The sequence below is a fragment of the Dermochelys coriacea genome, chromosome 11 (genome assembly GCF_009764565.3).
Source record: "Dermochelys coriacea isolate rDerCor1 chromosome 11, rDerCor1.pri.v4, whole genome shotgun sequence".
Lineage (NCBI taxonomy): Eukaryota > Metazoa > Chordata > Testudines > Dermochelyidae > Dermochelys > Dermochelys coriacea.
The window spans coordinates 36,719,385-36,740,025 of record NC_050078.2 but is presented as its reverse complement, the minus strand read 5'-3'; the positions used below and the strand labels follow the sequence as shown (position 1 = coordinate 36,740,025).

Below are 20,641 nucleotides of genomic sequence, written 5' to 3'. Positions count from 1 at the left end.
TTAGAGCATGATTGAGGCTCCTCTAACTTAGGACAGAGACCGATCACTCCCTCACACATCATTCTGTGTCTGTGCTTGTATATAATAGAATAAAAATGATACATAAAATAAAGGATAGGCAAGTGAAATAGAAGGGCAATATGAAAACAAGAAGGGTGACACACATCTGTTTGAATATCCAAGTGTCCGCACTGTCTTATTTACATTTTTCTCATTTCTGTATTTTTTTTCATTTATGGAAGCAATAACTTTTTTTATCATGAAGTACTTTAAGAAATTAGACAATTGCATTTATTTCAAATAAAATAAAACATTAATTAAAATTTTAAAACACAATTAGGCAGTATTGTGCTTGTATTCAATCATCTATCTTGTTGTTTTGTTTTATTTCTTGCATGGAGGAGCATACTTAAGTCAAGTGTAGGTTGGAAGAAAGAGCTTCACAAATTGATGCTTTACATTTAGTCACTCTCTTTGCCAGTAGGTGGAGCTGCCATGCAAGGTGCTGTCTCTCCCCCCTCCCCTTTTTCTTTTCTCTCCCCCCACCCCCCCTCATAATAAGCTGTTTTCTAATATATGTTGGGTACCATAGAGTGAGACTGGGAACAGGAAGCGGAGGCAGAAGCAAAGAGGATTCTGGAAAGGTCTCTCTGTTTTCTTTTCCACTGAGAATACAGAAACTGTAATTAATTTGCAAATCTTTGTGGGCAGAAATCTGGATAATTTCAGGAGGAGGCATATTATATTATCATATCGTTTTTGGATGCTGGGCTTTGCTGTGATTTGTTCTCTTTTCATCAGGTAAGCTGACAAAACATTTCATTATACACATTACAAATCTGAGCAGTGTAACCATTTTCACATTTCAAAATCATATTGCAGCCTCTGTTTGTTGCTAATGTAAAGCAAAAGAAAGAATGGGGAATTCAAAGCCATTTTGAATTGACTATCTGTGGTGATGGTGTGATTTTTTTTTTTTAAACAGAGTAAAACCTGACAACTGGCTTCTTACTATAAATATGACATTATGTTGTAATGTCTTCTTTACAAAAACTGATTTTTGTTAAATGTATATTTTCTTATAATCAAGATATATATTTCATTGACTCATCTGGAGTGTTTTATGTCCCCAGCGGAAGTGATATTGATCTTTAGGAAGAAGAATAAAAATATTGGTGCCCAGCATTTAAAAACTTCAGGTTGTCAAATTCTAGAGATCCAGGGATATAGACAGTATGCAACTAATTTATACTCAGCTTAGACAGATGATGTTTTAAGAAGCCTAATGTAATTTCCTAGGTTTTAAAAGGTGTTTAAGGAAATGTTGTTGTTCTGTACAATTATTTGTTTCTTGGAATACAGGTTGTCTGAGTGTTTATATGGGAGGAGGAGTTTACCAACAGTTAATAAAGCAGAGGCCACATTATTCATGATATTGCAGACATTGTACAGTGTATAACATTAATTCCTTTTCTTAGTATATACTTTTTAAAAGGACTATTAAGAAAGCAATCACAAGAATTTTTATGTCCCTTCTGTGTTACTACTCCCCATTAAGCTGCTTAAATTCAATATTATTATTAATAATTCTAGGAGGGAGCCACTAAGGGTAAATGGAGAAAAATATCTCTTAGTTATCACTTTGATAAATGGGATTATTTTTAAATAGCATTTCTACAAATATCTGTGTATGACAATATTATGATGTACTTTCATTTGGAAATTATTTTCAAAGACAAGCTGTAGAAATCAATAAAACACAGAATTATAAGGAACACTGCTTACAAAACAGGGTCTCACCTTGTACTCCTTGTATACAATAGCACTTTTAGGTATGTAAAGTGCGACTGGATCCCAGATATTAGATAGAGCAGTTTCTGAGGCTTGTGCTTGAAGCAAGTGAGGGTATGGAAGAACTAAGGTGTTTGTTTCCACAGTGCCTAGCTCAGTATGGCTGAAGCATCTATGTGTTAACACAATTTAAATAAATACATGATTTAAATAATTTAACATGTTTGTGGTTTCTTGTTTGGGTTTGTCAAGGAGAGGATTTAAGAAATCACTTCTTGACACTGAGAATCTAGTTAACTGTTGCATTTCTCAAAATCTCTATTTTTGAGAGAAGATTGTCAAAAGAAGGTTGTGGAGGAGCAATGACAATAACTGCAGTTCTCTGCTCTCTCTCTGTCCCCAGTCACTTTGGTTTTCAGGTTTGGGTATGTTCTAGAAAATGTGCTTATATTGTTAGTTCATGATTTCTTCCTTTTGATCGTCAAAATTATATGTCCATATTGATTCTCTTAGATCTAACAACTAGATTCAATATTGTAGTCCATGAAATATGGTTGACATTCTAGTGGTCACTAGCAGGAGAAGATAGTGTCACCAAAATGACTCAGTTCATTTCCTTCCTTTTTTTTTTCCTGTGGGAAATATTGAACAATAACAGAACATCTGTTCTCAGGACTCTCTCTTCTGGCTTTTCAAAGAGTCCCATTCAGTCACTATTACTGTTTAACATTAATTTGGGGGATTAGTGACGAAGCGTGGGTTGCATTTTATCAGTGTGCTAATGACATTCTGCTCTATATTTCTCTTTCTTCTGGGCCATCTGATGGCACTGTGTGACTTACCCTTTCTCTTAGGGAGAATCATGGAACCATAGGACTGGAAGGGACCTCGAGGTCTTCTAGTCTAGTCCCCTCCACTCAAGGCAGGACCAAGCATTATCTAGACCAGCGGTTCTCAATTAGCTCAACTGTGTGCTAAAGGCCAGCCTACGGTGTGGGGTCCGGGTTCTTGGCTGACTGGCGTGGTGGGGTCCTGGCTGCTTCAGTTTCAATATAGTACTGACAAGGACTTTTTGGAGAGGAGTTGTAGCTCTCCCTTAGATTTTGCCTGTTCAAACACAGAGTAGTAAAGGGGTGGCCAGGTCAAGATTGGACTGACACCTTTCAATTAGAAATCTCTCCAACCCTCTGTTTGTTTGTTTTTTAATACTTTTAATAGACCCGCTAATCTATTCTGCCTGAATGCCTCCAAGAAATCAACTCTATCTTCTGATAGAATTCGAAAAGATAGTGAATTCAGACCTCGGAATGGATGGTTTGTAGGTACATAGCACCATATAGAAATTTTGAAATTGAATATTTATGTCTATTTATGAGGTAAACAAAGCTTTGGGTTCCCTCCCTCAAATGTTAGTTATGGTATTCAGCTGGGAGAATATCTGCTACAAGTTTTCCTGGTTTTTTTTAAAATATTTCTTGACTCCCAATGACTGTTGAAGTCGAAATAAAGTCCATTCATCTTGTGCTATGTGGAGTTTGCTCTCTGCATATCTTGTACTGAGTAGCTGCTGGAGTTTAGTTAGGATAGGAAAACAGAAGTATTCCAAATCTATGGTTCTTAATGTTTTAGATAATTTTGAGTTTAGATTATTATTTTTGTAAGAAACATAAGCAATACTTTTTAACAGCAGTGTGAATTAACTTTCACAAAGAATATATGCCCATCTTCAACTTTTTCTGAGTCTAAAAGTTTAACTCAGAAGGTCAGCTCCTGACCCATGCTGTGGTCTCTTTTTTGCAATGCTCTGGTAACACAAAGGGGATGCAAAAGTGCCTGAGCATGACTGGGGAGAACTGGTTGGGGTGCATTCTGGTGATCCACAACTTGCATAGTAGCCTACTGGCAGCCTTTACAAACTGGCTTAATTTTGAACTGTCTTATGTCTACTCTAAGGGTATGTCTACACTGGGGCTTGAAGGTGTCATCTCCAGCTCACACAGACATACCAGCACTAGGTTGGATTGAGTTAGCACACTAAAAATAGCAATGTAGCTTCAGTGGCACAAACAGCAGGAAGTCTTAGACTGGATTGTACTTGGAGCAGTTCGTCCCTCCAGCCACATGTGCCACTGTCCCTACACTTCTATTTTTAGTGTGCTTGCTCAATCAGAGCTAGCACGAGGATGTCTGCTTGAGCTGGAAATTACACCTTCCACCTCCAGCGTTCACATACCCTCAATTACAAAGTGGCTGAGGTCACCCTAGGAAGCCTTGGGATAATGCAGAGGTGAGGCACCGCCATTTCTGCCCACTCCCCATACCTTGTCTGCACTGAGCAGAGTTCTAGCACAGTTGAGGATCTGACCCTAAGCTTTTTGGGACGTAATATTGATACCCCTAGAATTGTCAGAGACCTCAACTGTCTCTTCCTTGCAGGAGAAAAGCTGAAGATTCTGAAGAGTAGAATCCACAAGAGGCATAGCTGGGGTAGGACTCCTCAAAGGGGGTGCTTATCCAGGCCATTGTTCCATTGCCTATAGCAATGTTGGGTACTTAATCACAATTAGCTGTCATGTTGCTGATTTGTTTTGGTCCACTCTGACAGCGAAGTCCTGGTCAGCATCACTTCAGCTAACTCAGTTGTGTACAACCAGTAAAACTGTGTAGTGTAGACATGCCCTGTGGGAGTTTTAACAGGTTGTTGTGAGGACTAAGGAAAACAGATTAAAATCTTGCAAAGTATAAAAACAAGAAACAAAGAAAAACCAGAGCAGAACATTATTTTAAATGTACTTCTAATTAGCTGCATTACAGAGAAACAAGATGCTTAATTCAGCAGCTTCATGAGATTAACTATTAAATGCAATTCTGCAATGAAAATTACCTTGAAGCGATCCAGCCCCCATTAAAGTTTCAGTCTGTTCTCTGCAGGACAAAGGGCTCACCATACTGTCGACAAGCTTTATTTTTTGCAGTGACCCATTATTGCAATGTTAAGTGTTAATGGATACAGTGCAGTAGGCTGAAGTTAAAGCCAATGCAGATGTTAGGTTTAATAATTTGTTAATTGGGTAGCAGGTAACTATAAATAGGGAGCACAGTGGATGTGCCAGGGAGTTAAGTGTGGAGGAAGATACCATATGACTGCTTTGCACTCTAACTCAAAATAAAGATTTGCTGAACTTTACTCGGCTTTACTGTAATCTTTGTTACAATTTTTTACCTTCCACTGGTTGCAGATGGAACTCCTCTATTTCTAGCAGCTTATTTAATGTTTAATTGGCTAATGTGTATAGCATGCTTTGAAAATTGAAAGTGTTGTATAAGTGCTAAGTATTATTAATTATTACTATTTTATTAGCAGTTTATTAACATAATGTCTCTTTCACAGAATTTTTAACTCTGCAAGAGTCAAGTATCACAATTTTTGCCTACCAGTACTGAATTTGACTGTTATGTCAGATTTCATCCAGTATGCCACTTTGAGGCTATCAGCTAGATTCACCCCAGGGGAAAAGGGATGGGAAAACTGCTCTCCTGGGCAGCTACACTCCAATGCAGATTTGTGTTGGTGGCTGGCAGGTGGTGATAGGAGAGCCACTCTCTCCTTGGTGAAGATTGTGCTGGGGGAAGACAGCTCTAAATTTTATCCTATGGAGCTTTGCCAGTACTGACTCCTCTGAAAATGCACTGTCTCTGTGAATTGACTCATCTGACCTGGCCTTGAAAATGTTTTGCTAATGAGTTTCTATTGAACCTGAATGGATTTTGTAATTCAGTGCCAAACAAAACAGAACAAGATTAATAACAGTATCAACTACTGTATCTCTGGAGAAATGTAATTCTGGATTAATACTGAATTTAAAATGTCTCCTTTAGCGTGTTTGGTGATCCCATATAATTAAAAATAACAAATAATGACCAAATAAAATACAAGATTAATTGAAAAGCTTTTAACATGTCAGGAATTTTCCCCTCCCCACACACACCTTCTTTCTTCTCTTTTTGACCTTTGGTCACCACAGGTTCCTTTTATTATATCTACAAGTTTTATGCAACAGCTGCTCATTTTCATTCTCTCTGTAGTAGTGGGCCCCATTCAGGGGGTGGATTCTGGTATGGACTATTTTGGCAAGAGCATAATCTTTTGAACTAGCTAAGGATTCCCCATCTTTTTCCTCTGTTTCTTCTATGTTAATAAGAATAAGAAAGAAAATAATGACAAAATCAAAAGAAGTAAGAAAAGAGCCAGCAAGAAATCTTACACTAAGGAGAAAAACTACTTCACCACAACCTCAGTGGGTGAGGACTGATTTGGATAGTGTAAGTAGACAGTTTAAGCCTAATGACCCATCCTAGATTGACACATTGTTAAGGTTTCCAAGGCCTTAGAACCCGAGGAAGATGTATCTAACCCCGATCAGCTTCTGTAAAGAAGAATCCCCTTGAAATGAGGGAACTTGAGAGGAAACTGACTTTCTCGTTCTTGAGTTCCTTGTGATAGATTAAAAAATAGGAGATGCACAAAAAGAGTCCACTATAAAGGTATGTCTTAGGATGTAAAAGGTGGAAAGGGATCAGGGATACAAAATGTTCCACCACATCTAGAGTGGATCCTTGAATCTGCTCCTGTTTAAAAACAGAAAGTCTTATTTAGGGTGTTGTGGCACCCTAAAATTCTCTAGATTAAAAAAACAGAACATTCCTTATAGAGAAAATACAGTTATTCTATGTCCTCTCTTGATGCATGCCCTAGATACTTTAGTACCCCAATGGCTTCGGTTAAAATCTTAAACAAAAACCTAATGAGTACCTAGGAATCCAAAACCACACAAAGTTTTATGAGACCCTTCACAAGTTTGAGTCATCTGTGATGTGATATATGAAAAAAATCATGCTGCTTTTTCATAAGATTCTTCAATCTTAGACTGGAGAAACATATAACTATGTGACTGGAAGGCAGACACCACTCTCCTCTTTTTTACAATACCTTTATCTTTTTTGATCTATTCAGATAAACATTGGATACAAACAAAGTGGGACAGTCTTGAAGAAGCTTCAGCTTCAGAGGAGCATTTCTACTCCAGGTCTGTAACCTTTTGAGTTCCACATTCACCTAGAGAAGTGGCCCTTACTAGAACAACAGGTTCAGTGCCTCCATTTCAAAATCTGCCATTGCCCAGAAACACAAAGGTAAGGCCAAGTCTACCTTCTCAGATCTCAGCAAGGAACAATATTTCTCTTGACCTGCCCAACTACTTTCCATGTTTCCTCTTCTCTAGGGCAAATGATCACCCTTACTAAGGTATCCAGAAGCCTCTGGTTATTAGGCTATTTACTGAAGTTATTTACTATCAGGGGAACTTGGGTAGTTGCTCCAGACATTTAGTACTTGAAGATGTTGGGAGAGCTTTCATTCTGTGTTGGAGTTGTCCCCCTGAAGCACTTAGTTATATTGGCCAGGTTCAGGATGGCGAACGTTCCCTTATGCATGTGGTGTCCTATGATCAGTAGAACTCATTGAGGTCTGTCTCCATACATTCAGCCTTTTTCAGATTCCTCCACTTTGACATCTGCCTCAAACACATCTAGTACTTAAGCTTTGACCTCTTTTTAGACCCCTTGAAAATGTATGTTCATTTAATTGGCATCCCTCAACAAAGAAATCCATCTTTACGACTTCCTTATCAATTTCCTGGTTATATTCTTTCTTCTTTCTGGGGACCTACAGGAACAAAGCAAGGGTCAACAAAGTCTCTCTTTTACAGAATACCTGCAAGCTTTCTTCCTGTCAGTCTGGGACCATGAAGAGAAGACTTCCTTAGAGACCTATCCCAATCTAATCAGCTACTCTTCCAAGGGTTTTTGTCCAAGCAAGGATCATGAGCAGACAGACTCTTACAGAGCTTGATTGAATCAAAAGAAAGAACTTGTGGCACCTTAGAGACTAACAAATTTATTTGAGCATAAGCTGAATTACTGAATCAAAGTAATTACAGATGGACGTCTGCAGGAATGGGGATCACATAGCCTAAGTGCTCACATAGCCCAAGTGTTGTGCTTGTCACAGCAAGCTTATCAGAACATAAACTGGTCCCTCTTTAGGCACCATCAGCAACCATTGCTATGGAACTGCCAGTGATGACTAGAGATCAGGAATTAACATCTCAAGTAAGAGGCTCTGTGTGAATTTTTACTAGTATTTACTGTTTATGTTTCAGTAGCATCAGGGGGTCCCATTGTACAAGGAACTCTATGCACTAAGGGCCTGTCTACATGCACTTTTAGTTTATAGCAAAGTGGGGTGTAAATCTCAATCACACTAGCATTTTGCACACTGTGTGGATCCTGCTGCCGTGCACTAATAGTTCCCAAGTCCGATTCCATTTCAAAGTGGGGTAGATCAAAGAGCACTATGTGACTTTTAGTGTGTGGCAGCAGGGTCCATATAGACACATAATGCACAGCAGACTACTGAGGGGTAGATTTTTCTCCCCAGCTTGCCATGAACTAAGTGTTCAGGTAGACAAGCCTTAAGAGATGGTCCAAAGAGCTTACAATCTAAATAGATAAGACGGGTAAAGTGTGGGGAAAACAACTGTAGCATACAAGCAGAGTGAACAGAATTCTGCAAACAGTTAGTTCTTGTATTATTAGCGGAGTTTTTGTTTATTTATATTTAATATATATTTAATGTATTATAAAGCAAATGTTGATAAGGAGGGAAGGCAAGAGGGGATACACTAATAAGAACAAAGGAAGGGAACATTGAGAGAGGGGAGGTAAGTGGGTTAGGGGGAAGAAAAGGGGAAGAGAAGAATGAGACTGAAGAGAAGTAACTGGGAGAGGGAGGACACAAACAAAGCGCCAGTCAGCAAAGGGAAAAGAATAAAACAGTGAAAACTGTAGGAAAAAAAAGTCTGATGATATTGGCACTGTCCAAAGGTTCCTGCAGAAACTGCTTCTGTAGCTTGTCTGCTGGCTGGCTTAAGTCTTTGGCCCCGCTGCTGGTTCAGCCTAAGGAGTTCCTCCCTTCTTCAAGCCTACATGATGGGGGAGGGATGTGACTGCATGGGGGCTAGTGTCTCTGGGGTAGTAAGTCTTCTCTGCACAGTTCTGGGTCCAAAATGGGTTTGGGGACTAAGGAAATCCTGACTGTGAATCATCTTACTCCTGTTTCCTCAATGTGGATTCTGTTATGGGCAGATGCCCAATGGTTACTAATTCAGGCAGTAAGAAAAGGAGTACTTGTGGCACCTTAGAGACTAACAAATTTATTAGAGCATAAGCTTTCGTGAGCTACAGCTCACTTCATCGGATGCATTTGGTGGAAAAAAATTCAGGCAGTGTATTTGCTGGGGACCCTGACCATTCAGGATGATAGCTGAGCCACAGACATCCTTTCAGTGTAGTGGAGACTCAGACATGGTATTATGGAGGTGGATATTGTAGAGGTGGCACATTGACAATATAGATCCATTTGTCTGAAATGCAACTGAACACTGAAGAAACACAAAGTGTTTGTTTATTTTGCTATTAGGATGCTCCCAACCCCATTTTTGCCCAGTGATACTCTGTGTTTGACAATATTTCCCTGTCTGTATGATCTTTCATTTATTCAGATTGAATCTCATTTATGATTTCCTGTCCACACTTCCAAACTCTTAAAGTTTCTTTCTTTGCCGTGACTGGGGTTCATAAAATTTAATTAACATGCTTTCACACCTTCTTGCAGATCATTAATGAGGAAATTAAATAAGATCTGACTTAACATCAATCCCCATATCACCCCTCTTAATACCACCTTTTCAGATTTCATACATTTCTATTTGGTATTTTCCTTTGTTTACTGCTTTTCAGCAAGTTTTCAAACTTTGTGACACTGTTCATATACAAACCCAGTTTAATTTTTTCAATTAAGATTTCATGAGACAGTGTCAAATATTTCACTAAAATAAAAATTACTTATACTTGTTACATTCCCTACATCAATTAATTTGGTAAATCCTGTCAAAAAAGCAAATGGTTGTCTGGTGTGACTTGTTAAATAAATACAAATAATAATAAACTTCTAATTCACATATAGCAGTGTTAATTATTTATTACTTTTATTGATTATTATTCCATTATTTTTAATCAATATTTATATTGTGATAATATCTAAAAGTAATGCCTATTGTGTGATTTTTCAAAGCAGTTTTGCAAACCAAAATGGGTTGGCTAGTTCAAATGAATTCATATAAATACTTTATATGAATTAGTGAAACCACTTTGCATTTTGATATTAACTATGAGTTAATGAGTTGATGAGTGATTTGTTAAAAGATTGGAGGAATGGATCAGATTAGCAAGCAAAGTCACCCATTGTTAATCCATATTTAAATGCAATCTCAGACCAATACAAAATTTCATCACATAAAGCAAAATAATGAAGTCATATGAGAAAACTGTTTAAACTGCACAGTATATAATGGCATTCCTATGTTGCAAAAAAAAAAAAACTTCATCCACCATTGAAATGTGGCCAGCTCTTACAGCAACTGTTTAATAAATAGTTCATGACAAACTTATACAGTCGTTTAGGATAAGAAGTGTGTGAAGAGGTGTCTTCGCTAAAGGAGGCTATAGGGTGAATTTAATATATTAATTACCCAGTTTGGAATTTACCCAGAACACCATGGTTTCAAGAGAACTTATCTTGCTTCCAATATTCTAAAGCCTGTGTTATGCAATATAACCTGCCATATGTTCATTATTTTATTCACTTAGATGTTGAGTTATAAAGAATCCTCTGATGACAAATTTCTATGTTTATGTTTCTGCAAGCCACACAGTTTTGTGGATATTTTATTTAAGTTTTAACTATTCAAGTAAAAATGTATCCCTGATGAAAAATCTATAAACAAATTTAAATCCAAATTATATTTTTGTAATTAGTTTTGTTTAATGGTGATGCCAGTGAATATAAAATGTTAATAGCATTGGCTAGCTCAAGACCAGCTCAATTATTGCTGAGTATATTAATATGATGCAGGTGTCTTGGTCAAGCTGTTTCTAGAAGATATCAGCAAAGGCCACATCCTTGTATCTCAGCATGAAAAAATCTTAAAAGAATAAAAGTTTCAGCATAGCTGCATGTTACTGGGTTGCTTGCTGAATTCACAGTCTGCCTTAACCATTTTCGCCCTTATCAATGTCTTCTGTCCTCTCCAAAATTTCTGTGACGCCACTGTTACTTTACCTTTCATAGTTCTCTAGCCTTTTCCTTGAGAAAAGTTCTCTCCATTTTTATAAAAAGAAAAGGAGTACTTGTGGCACCTTAGAGACTAACAAATTTATTAGAGCATAAGCTTTCGTGAGCTACAGCTCACTACATTGGATGCATTTGGTGGAAAAAACAGAGGAGAGATTTATATACACACACAGAGAACATGAAACAATGGAAATGCATCCGATGAAGTGAGCTGTAGCTCATGAAAGCTTATGCTCTAATAAATTTGTTAGTCTCTAAGGTGCCACAAGTACTCCTTTTCTTTTTGCAAATACAGACTAACATGGCTGCTACTCTGAAAAATGAAACAATGGGTTTATCATACACCACTGTAAGGAGAGTGATCACTTAAGATAAGCCATCACCAGCAGCAGGGGGGCGAAGGAGGAAAACTTTTCATGGTGACAAGCAAGGTAGGCTATTTCCAGCAGTTAACAAGAATATCTGAGGAACGGTGGGGTGGAGGGGAGAAATACCATGGGGAAATAGTTTTACTTTGTGTAATGACTCATCCATTCCCAGTCTCTATTCAAGCCTAAATTAATTGTATCCAGTTTGCAAATTAATTCCAATTCAGCAGTCTCTCATTGGAGTCTGTTTTTGAAGCTTTTTTGTTGAAGGATAGCCGCTCTTAGGTCTGTGATCGAGTGACCAGAGAGATTGAAGTGTTCTCCAACTGGTTTTTGAATGTTATAATTCTTGACGTCTGATTTGTGTCCATTCATTCTTTTACGTAGAGACTGTCCAGTTTGGCCAATGTACATGGCAGAGGGGCATTGCTGGCACATGATGGCATATATCACATTGGTAGATGCGCAGGTGAACGAGCCTCTGATAGTGTGGCTGATGTGATTAGGTCCTATGATGGTATCCCCTGAACAGATATGTGGACAGAGTTGGCAACGGGCTTTGTTGCAAGGATAGGTTCCTGGGCTAGTGGTTTTGTTGTGTGGTGTGTGGTTGCTGGTGAGTATTTGCTTCAGATTGGGGGGCTGTCTGTAAGCAAGGACTGGCCTGTCTCCCAAGATGTGTGAGAGTGGTGGGTCGTCCTATAGGATAGGTTGTAGATCCTTGATTATGCATTGGAGAGGTTTTAGTTGGGGGCTGAAGGTGATGGCTAGTGGCGTTCTGTTATTTTCTTTGTTGGGTCTGTCCTGTAGTAGGTGACTTCTGGGTACTCTTCTGGCTCTGTCAATCTGTTTCTTCACTTCCCAAGGTGGGTATTGTAGTTGTAGGAATGCATGATAGAGATCTTGTAGGTGTTTGTCTCTATCTGAGGGGTTGGAGCAAATGTGCTTATATCGTAGAGCTTGGCTGTAGACAATGGATCGTGTGGTATGATCTGGATGAAAGCTAGAGGCATGTAGGTAGGAATAGCGGTCAGTAGGTTTCCGATATAGGGTGGTGTTTATGTGACCATCGCTTATTAGCATCGTAGTGTCCAGGAAGTGGATCTCTTGTGTGGACTGGTCCAGGCTGAGGTTGATTGTGGGATGGAAATTGTTGAAATCCTGGTGGAATTCCTCAAGGGCTTCTTCTCCATGGGTCCAGATGATGAAGATGTCATCAATGTAGTGCAAGTAGAGTAGGGGTATTAGGGGACGAGAGCTGAGGAAGCGTTGTTCTAAGTCAGCCATAAAAATGTTGGCATACTGTGGGGCCATGCGGGTACCCATCGCAGTGCCACTGATTTGAAGGTATACATTGTCCCCAAATGTGAAATAGTTATGGGTGAGGACAAAGTCACAAAGTTCAGCCACCAGGTTAGCCGTGACAGTATCGGGGATACTGTTCCTGACGGCTTGTAGTCCATCTTTGTGTGGAATGTTGGTGTAGAGGGCTTCTACATCCATAGTGGCTAGGATGGTGTTTTTAGGAAGATCACCAATGGACTGTAGTTTCCTCAGGAAGTCAGTGGTGTCTCGAAGATAGCTGGGAGTGCTGGTAATGTAGGGCCTGAGGAGGGAGTCTACATAGCCAGACAATCCTGCTGTCAGGGTGCCAATGCCTGAGATGATGGGGCGTCCAGGATTTCCAGGTTTATGGATCTTGGGTAGCAGATAGAATACCCCAGGTCGGGGTTCTAGGGGTGTGTGTCTGTGCGGATTTGTTCTTGTGCTTTTTCAGGGAGTTTCTTGAGCAAATGCTGTAGTTTCTTTTGGTAACTCTCAGTGGGATCAGAGGGTAGTTGCTTGTAGAAAGTGGTGTTGGAGAGCTGCCTAGCTGGACACTACGGTGCTAATAAGCGATGGTCACATAAACACCACCCTATATCGGAAACCTACTGACCGCTATTCCTACCTACATGCCTCTAGCTTTCATCCAGATCATACCACACGATCCATTGTCTACAGCCAAGCTCTACGATATAAGCACATTTGCTCCAACCCCTCAGATAGAGACAAACACCTACAAGATCTCTATCATACATTCCTACAACTACAATACCCACCTGCTGAAGTGAAGAAACAGATTGACAGAGCCAGAAGAGTACCCAGAAGTCACCTACTACAGGACAGGCCCAACAAAGAAAATAACAGAACGCCACTAGCCATCACCTTCAGCCCCCAACTAAAACCTCTCCAACGCATCATCAAGGATCTACAACCTATCCTGAAGGACGACCCATCACTCTCACACGTCTTGGGAGACAGGCCAGTCCTTGCTTACAGACAGCCCCCCAGTCTGAAGCAAATACTCACCAGCAACCACACACCACAAAACAGAACCACTAACCCAGGAACCTATCCTTGCAACAAAGCCCGTTGCCAACTCTGTCCACATATCTATTCAGGGGATACCATCATAGGACCTAATCACATCAGCCACACTATCAGAGGCTCGTTCACCTGTGCATCTACCAATGTGATATATGCCATCATGTGCCAGCAATGCCCCTCTGCCATGTACATTGGCCAAACTGGACAGTCTCTACGTAAAAGAATGAATGGACACAAATCAGACGTCAAGAATTATAACATTCAAAAACCAGTTGGAGAACACTTCAATCTCTCTGGTCACTCGATCACAGACCTAAGAGTGGCTATCCTTCAACAAAAAAGCTTCAAAAACAGACTCCAACTAGAGACTGCTGAATTGGAATTAATTTGCAAACTGGATACAATTAACTTAGGCTTGAATAGAGACTGGGAATGGATGAGTCATTACACAAAGTAAAACTATTTCTCCCCCCCACCCCACCCCCCACTGTTCCTCAGATATTCTTGTTAACTGCTGGAATTAGCCTACCTTGCTTGTCACCATGAAAGGTTTTCCTCCTTTCCCCCCCTGCTGCTGGTGATGGCTTATCTTAAGTGATCACTCTCCTTACAGTGTGTATGATAAACCCATTGTTTCATGTTCTCTGTGTGTGTATATACATCTCCCCTCTGTTTTTTCCACCAAATGCATCCGATGAAGTGAGCTGTAGCTCACGAAAGCTTATGCTCTAATAAATTTGTTAGTCTCTAAGGTGCCACAAGTACTCCTTTTCTTTTTGTGAATACAGACTAACACGGCTGCTACTATGAAACCTCTCCATTTTTATATTCCTTTACCATCTGCTGTAGCTTATCAACAGGAGTCCCCATTCTGTTTTTTCCATTCAACCTGATTTAATATTGATGGTATCTCTTGTTTTGTTTTGCTATGCATTGTACCCACACCAAATGTGAGGGTTACATTTGTTGGCATGACAGGAGCTTTTCCCACCTTGTTAGATGTGCACTTTTTGTGGCTGGACAGATAATTCAGTCTTTTCTAGTTCTCTTTTCTATTAAATCTTTTCTATTATAATTAAAATTCACTCAATTTTTAAAATAATATTTCACATTTATATGGTATCTCTTAAAATAAACAGAACAGTAAAAACTAAATATTCATAATAATTCTCTTTTTTTTTCTCTGTTAAAAATAACTATTAAATCTTTACCAAATAAGATCCTCAAGGTCTTTTTAAAATGAGTTAATGCTGCAGCAACTACCAGATCCGAAGTTAGGAGCACCATTCTGCTCCTGGCTGACCCTAATCAAAATTCCTATTTCTTCTCATCTAAAAGGCTTGGATGTTTGGTTCACATGGTGGTATCAGTTTGGTAAAATATATGAGATATAATTACTTGGGCATTTAAATTATCAGCATTTATTGTTATAGAAAGCATAAATTTGTATTTGCTGTTAAAACTAGGTATGGTGTTAAATAACCAGGTGTGGTAGGTTTTTTCCTTCACTGTTTTTCCTAACTTGTTTGCATTTTTTTTGTAGGACATTCTTATGCAAGAGGCTAAACATAATTAAATTTGCAGGATGAAAAAATGGCACAGGCATTGCTGGTACCACCAGGACCTGACAGCTTCTGCTATTTTACTAGAGAATCTCTCGCAGCTATTGAAAAGCGTGCCACAGAAGAAAAAGCTAAAAAACCCAAACAAGATCATACAGATGACGATGATGAAAATGGCCCAAAGCCAAATAGTGACTTGGAAGCAGGAAAGACACTGCCATTTATTTATGGTGACATACCTCCAGGAATGGTGTCTGAGCCCTTGGAGGACCTGGACCCATACTATATCAATAAAAAAGTGAGTGTTTATTAAGACTGCTGGTTGGATGCCTCTGTTGACAGTTGGGCAAAATTCTCTAGAGCAATTGAATTTTTTTTCCCTGTTCTCTCTCTCCCTCTGTGAAAGTAAATGCATTATGTTATTTTCATTATAATATATCTGATCCTTTAATCTAATTGTACCTTTCAGTATTTAATACTGGGAGAAATTACTGGAGAGTAATCATCTACACAAAGTAGCATTATTCTATGAACTATTAATGATAGAGGTTAAGAGTTTAATCACTGTATTTTTAGAGCAATCAAGCCACAACACTATACTGAGAGGCTATTGGCCTGACTCCAATCTGATTTATGCCACTTTTATACTGCTGTAACCTCACAGTAGGGATATGCAGGAGACTTTTATGGCTTTGAAGGCTAGTTCAGGAAGGGTCTTCTATGCATAGGGGCAGTGTGCAAAGGGTTCAAAGATGCTTGTGGTAGAAGTGGACAAGTAAGTGGATAAGGCTGTGGATATAAAGTAGCAGTTCTGTAGCACATAATGTATTTATATTTGAAAAAGTTTGTAACCCACAAGAAGCACACTCCAGCCCCCAACCAACTGCATAATCATATTATCCTCACCCTGACCGTACCCTTCTCCGACTCCTTCCTATGTTGTCATCTCCTCTTATTATTTTCTCCATCTTCACCTAAGATCTGATTCTGCAACCCCTTACTCACTCAAGCCATCCCTTTAACTTCTATACAATTTACCTTATCTATAGCACCATACATCCTAGGATCTGGTAAATGAATATCCTGACCATCTCCGAAGGAGCCTGATAGCCCCACTTTGACTCTGCTTGTGATAGCAAACACCACTCAGTAAAAGAGGGGACTGATTCAGCTGACTAAAAATCTGGGAAAACTTCTGAATGTTGATTGTAAACAGCAAACAACAATTAAAGAATAGAATCAAAATACTAAATGGAGGAAACCTCCTATAGAGATCACAGTGAAGTTGAGTCTTGAGGAAGAATTTGAAAGAGAGTTTTGTGGCTTTGAAGACTAGTTTAGTAAGAGTGTTCCATGCATAAGCAACCATGTGCAACAGGTACAAAGATGTATGTAGGAGAAATGGACAAGTAAGCAAATCATCACCTTGGCGCGACTGTTTTTTCACCTTTCCTTTGTTTTATTATATTCTCAAGCTGTGAAACATCAACTTTTTTCAGTTAAATTTATTTTCAGGGTTTTCATTTTTATTTTTTCTCTTAAGCTCTCTTTTTCTAAAAGACATGTTTTGATCCAGCCTGTCTGTTTTTATCTTCAGCATTTGCTTTGTTTTCTTTCTCTGCTCTCCTTTCTTTTCTCTTGTCCATTCCCTCTTCATTCTGTTTCTCTTCACTATTGCCTCTGTCCTCTTCATTTCTCCCTCTGACCCCAAGTTGTCTCTTTCTCTTCTGCTGTCCCTCCTGCTTAGATTTTTTTTTTTTGCACTCCCTTCCCATAAACTCTCTTCCCTGCTTTTCCACTTCCCCCACAGCTCTGTCCTTCTATGGTCTGAGTGAAACTCTCCTTCACAAACAAGCCTTGCTACTGCCCTAATGAACTTCTCTCCACAGGCTGGTACTCTGTTCTCTTATAATCCTACACATTGGCTTTTCTACACCTCACTCCTCCCTGTCCCACTACTGCTCCATCCAACATTTCCTTTCTGACCGCATACCTGCAAGTAAGAAGAAGGGTACAATGCAGCATCTGCTGCTTTCAGGGGAGATAAAAATTATTGATTTAAAAAAATCAGATTTTTTTATTAAATTTCATTTTTCTTTCTAAAATAAACCTATTTAAAATTAAATTTGAATGTATGACTATATTAAAGATAACATTTACTATAATCTATTAAAATCATTTGAATGAAATGAAATAGTGTTCAAGCAGCTTAAGTAACCCTCTGAAGTGAAAAAATGTATCCTCCAAAAAATTTTGCCCAACTTGAGTGGTGGCCACTTTGTATACAGGAAATTTGCTGAGTTTGAAGCCAAGTACTGTGAAATTATATGAAACTTTAAAAACCCACAGATACACAATATTGTAAGACTTGTAAGATAAACTTGCAAGGGTTGGCAGCAATGGATACAGGAAGGTGACTAATAGGCTGGGGATCAGTGGGCAGCTTCCCACTAAAAACATCAGAAGGCAGATAAAGAAGACACTACAAATGATCTAAATATCTAAAAAATACTTATGAATTTTAAGCCAATATGTTTTATGGCAATCTGAGTTATGATTTTTAAATGCTTGAAGTTGGCAAAACTGTAGATAGCTAACAGAGGTAAGATAAGTCCCCTTTTTTCCTATATTGTATCATATTATAAGATGAATAGCAAAAAGAGAACTTTACAAAAATATGAGTACAGGGGATAAATTGTTGGTAGAGAACCTCTAGAGGAGGCTTCGGACTATATGTGACTCTACCAGCAGGGGCATCATACTAAATTGGTGTTTGGTGATTGTGGGAGGTCTGAACTTCACAGAACTGTAATAGAAGAGGGAAATGAAAAAGTAAACAGCACCTTATCTTGTTCATTTGGAAAAATCACATGATACTAACATTGCTGGTCTACTGTAATTAGAGTTGCTTTCCTTAGCAGCATTGTTTTTTTTTTAAAATTACAGCTCCATGTTCAATATTAAAAATTAACTTAAGTGGAAAGTAAGGTAGATTCCAATATGTGATTACAAAACCCATCACTTACTAATAAAGATGAAATAAATTGCACTTGTGTAGTTAATTAATGTGGAAAGAGAGTGCATAGCTAATATATTAGGGTCATTTAGGCAACTCAAAGAAATACAAGTGTAGGGCAGAGAATAGCTTTTTTTTCTTTCTTTCCATTTTTTGGATACCATAGCAGCAGCTTGGTTTTGTGCAATATTTTCAATTAAAAGATTTTTGCATTATGTTCATTTGACCTCTTGTCTGATTTCCTGTATTATTCTACAGCCAAAGTGTTTAAAAAACCCACCCAATCTTATGCTAAAAGCTAGTAGTGGACATCCTCAACAAACCTAAAGCTAATTTCTGATCATCAGTGAACTCAAAATGTCATGTGGGGACAAGGACGTTTGGATACAAAGGTTTAAAATGACAAACTAGTCAGGGACTAGCTAACCCATTTGCAGTAATGAGTAAACTTCAGACCCTGTTTACTGCAAATGGCATCTGTTCTTAAATGTCTAGCAACTTGATTCTTTGAACAAAAGAAGAATGGACATCATAAGTGACTAATGAGAATTACTCATCCCCCTTCCTGATGCTATCACTTATCCAGTTAGGAGAAAGTACTTTTAATCATAGAGGTTGTTACAATCAGGAGAAAATTGTATATGAATTGGAATCTGGCAACTGACTCTGCTGCAGCAATGACCTTAAGATGGGCAGTATTTTCCCACCACCACTTACAGAAAGTCAGTCCTGGGAGTGGGAGGCAATCTGTGTCAGCGTGACTCCTTCCTAACAACAGACACATCCTGTGGATGGTCTTTCACAGCCTGATTTCCCCACTATATTTACCAAACCAGTGACCTTGGGGAAAGGGGCAGCTTCCTTAGCTTGGTTTCTCCCCCACCAAAGTGGGGTCCAATTTACCTCCTGCCAGAGAGGAGACTTTGTGGGAGTGAGGAAGTTAGGGAGAGGGCAGCATCTCTAATCACATACAGTACTAGTTTTTACAGAGTGCAAGCAACTTAGAAAGCAGTGATGTTGTGATATTATAAAGCAGAGTCAAGGAATTTGACAAAGACTGAAAAGAACTGTAGTAATACCCTGAAGATGTTTCAGGCAGGACCAAAGATCAAAGTGAATCCCAAACACATACACATTTGGAATAGAAATGACAAAAATCTAGAAGAGGACCACCTACAGGAATGGCACCATTTGGAAAACAATGACTGTGTGTCCTTTAAGCCAACATGTAAATGACAATAAAATACACAAAACTGAGTGTTCACAGACAAAGTCAGTAAGGTAGCACTGCTATAACTGAGAACAGAGTTTGTCCTCTTTCATGGTCTCGGGCTGCTGGGACAGATGCCAGCTGGCATTTTTGTTATTCTACTTCATTTGCCTATGAACAGACTTATTCAGGAAATTCATATGAATACTACTGTTGTTTAAAATCTAAACTCAAAATACAGTGATTTTCTAATTACATTTAAATTCTTTAGGGTCAGATTATCATACCTTTAGTCACAATGAATACAGTACTTTACCATTTGTGGAGGAAGATCCTGCTAAGATACGGTTAGTATATCAGAATTTGCCCTTAGCATTTAGACGTTGTTCATGTTTGAGTGCAATATAATGTATTTGATTTTATTTGTAACCTTGATTTTACTTAAATATTTGATTTTATTGTTATAAATTGTCTTTATATTTTTGAAAATGTATAATATAAATGAAATAAAAATACATGTTTATTTTAGTGATGAAAGGCCATATTCTGCTGCCATTAACACCGATGACAAAATTTCCCATTGATATTATATGCATTGAATCCTCATCCCATTAAAATTTCTATAACACAAATTTTAGAACATTAGAAAATTAACAGTGGATAACTTAAATCAGCTGTTTCCTTAGAAATTCGGCATTTACTTGCCACAGGTGATGAACAGAATAGGACTTCCATTTCTAAAGGCTCAGTCCTACAAGGTGGACAGTTCCCTTGAGGACAGGGGAACAAAGTGCCAGAGTTGAAAATGCTATGTACACTGCACTTTCATTGTATATTCTTCTTTTCCAGACTTTCATAGTACTGAATAAAGGAAAGACAATTTTCCGATTCAGTGCCACTTCTGCCTTGTACATTTTAACTCCTGTCAACCCCGTTAGAAAAATTGCTATTAAGATTTTGGTACATTCATATCCTTTTCAAGTGGTTAATTTTAAATGTGACTGTTTTAAAAATTATCATTACTGAAATAACACTTTTCATTTAAATATACAAATAAATGCCCTTGTGTCT

The 20,641-nt window shown here is 38.5% G+C and overlaps 1 protein-coding gene across 5 annotated transcripts in view; it reads left to right on the top strand.

The window, feature by feature from the left end:
• The first annotated feature begins 568 nt into the window (after positions 1-568).
• The window catches only part of LOC119863247 (sodium channel protein type 2 subunit alpha-like), a 111,226-nt gene continuing 91,153 nt past the window's right edge, over positions 569-20,641 (top strand). For 2 of the 5 annotated variants that reach the window (XM_038421281.2, XM_043505219.1), the window contains exons 1-3: positions 570-801; positions 15,326-15,642; positions 20,420-20,538. In XM_038421281.2, coding sequence (XP_038277209.1) covers positions 15,376-15,642; positions 20,420-20,538 — 386 coding nt within the window. In that variant the 5' untranslated portion in view covers positions 570-801; positions 15,326-15,375. Of the gene's footprint in view, positions 802-6,805; positions 6,985-15,325; positions 15,643-20,419; positions 20,539-20,641 lie in introns of all 5 variants that reach the window. The other 3 variants (XM_038421284.2, XM_038421280.2, XM_038421282.2) reach the window with 3 other exon arrangements.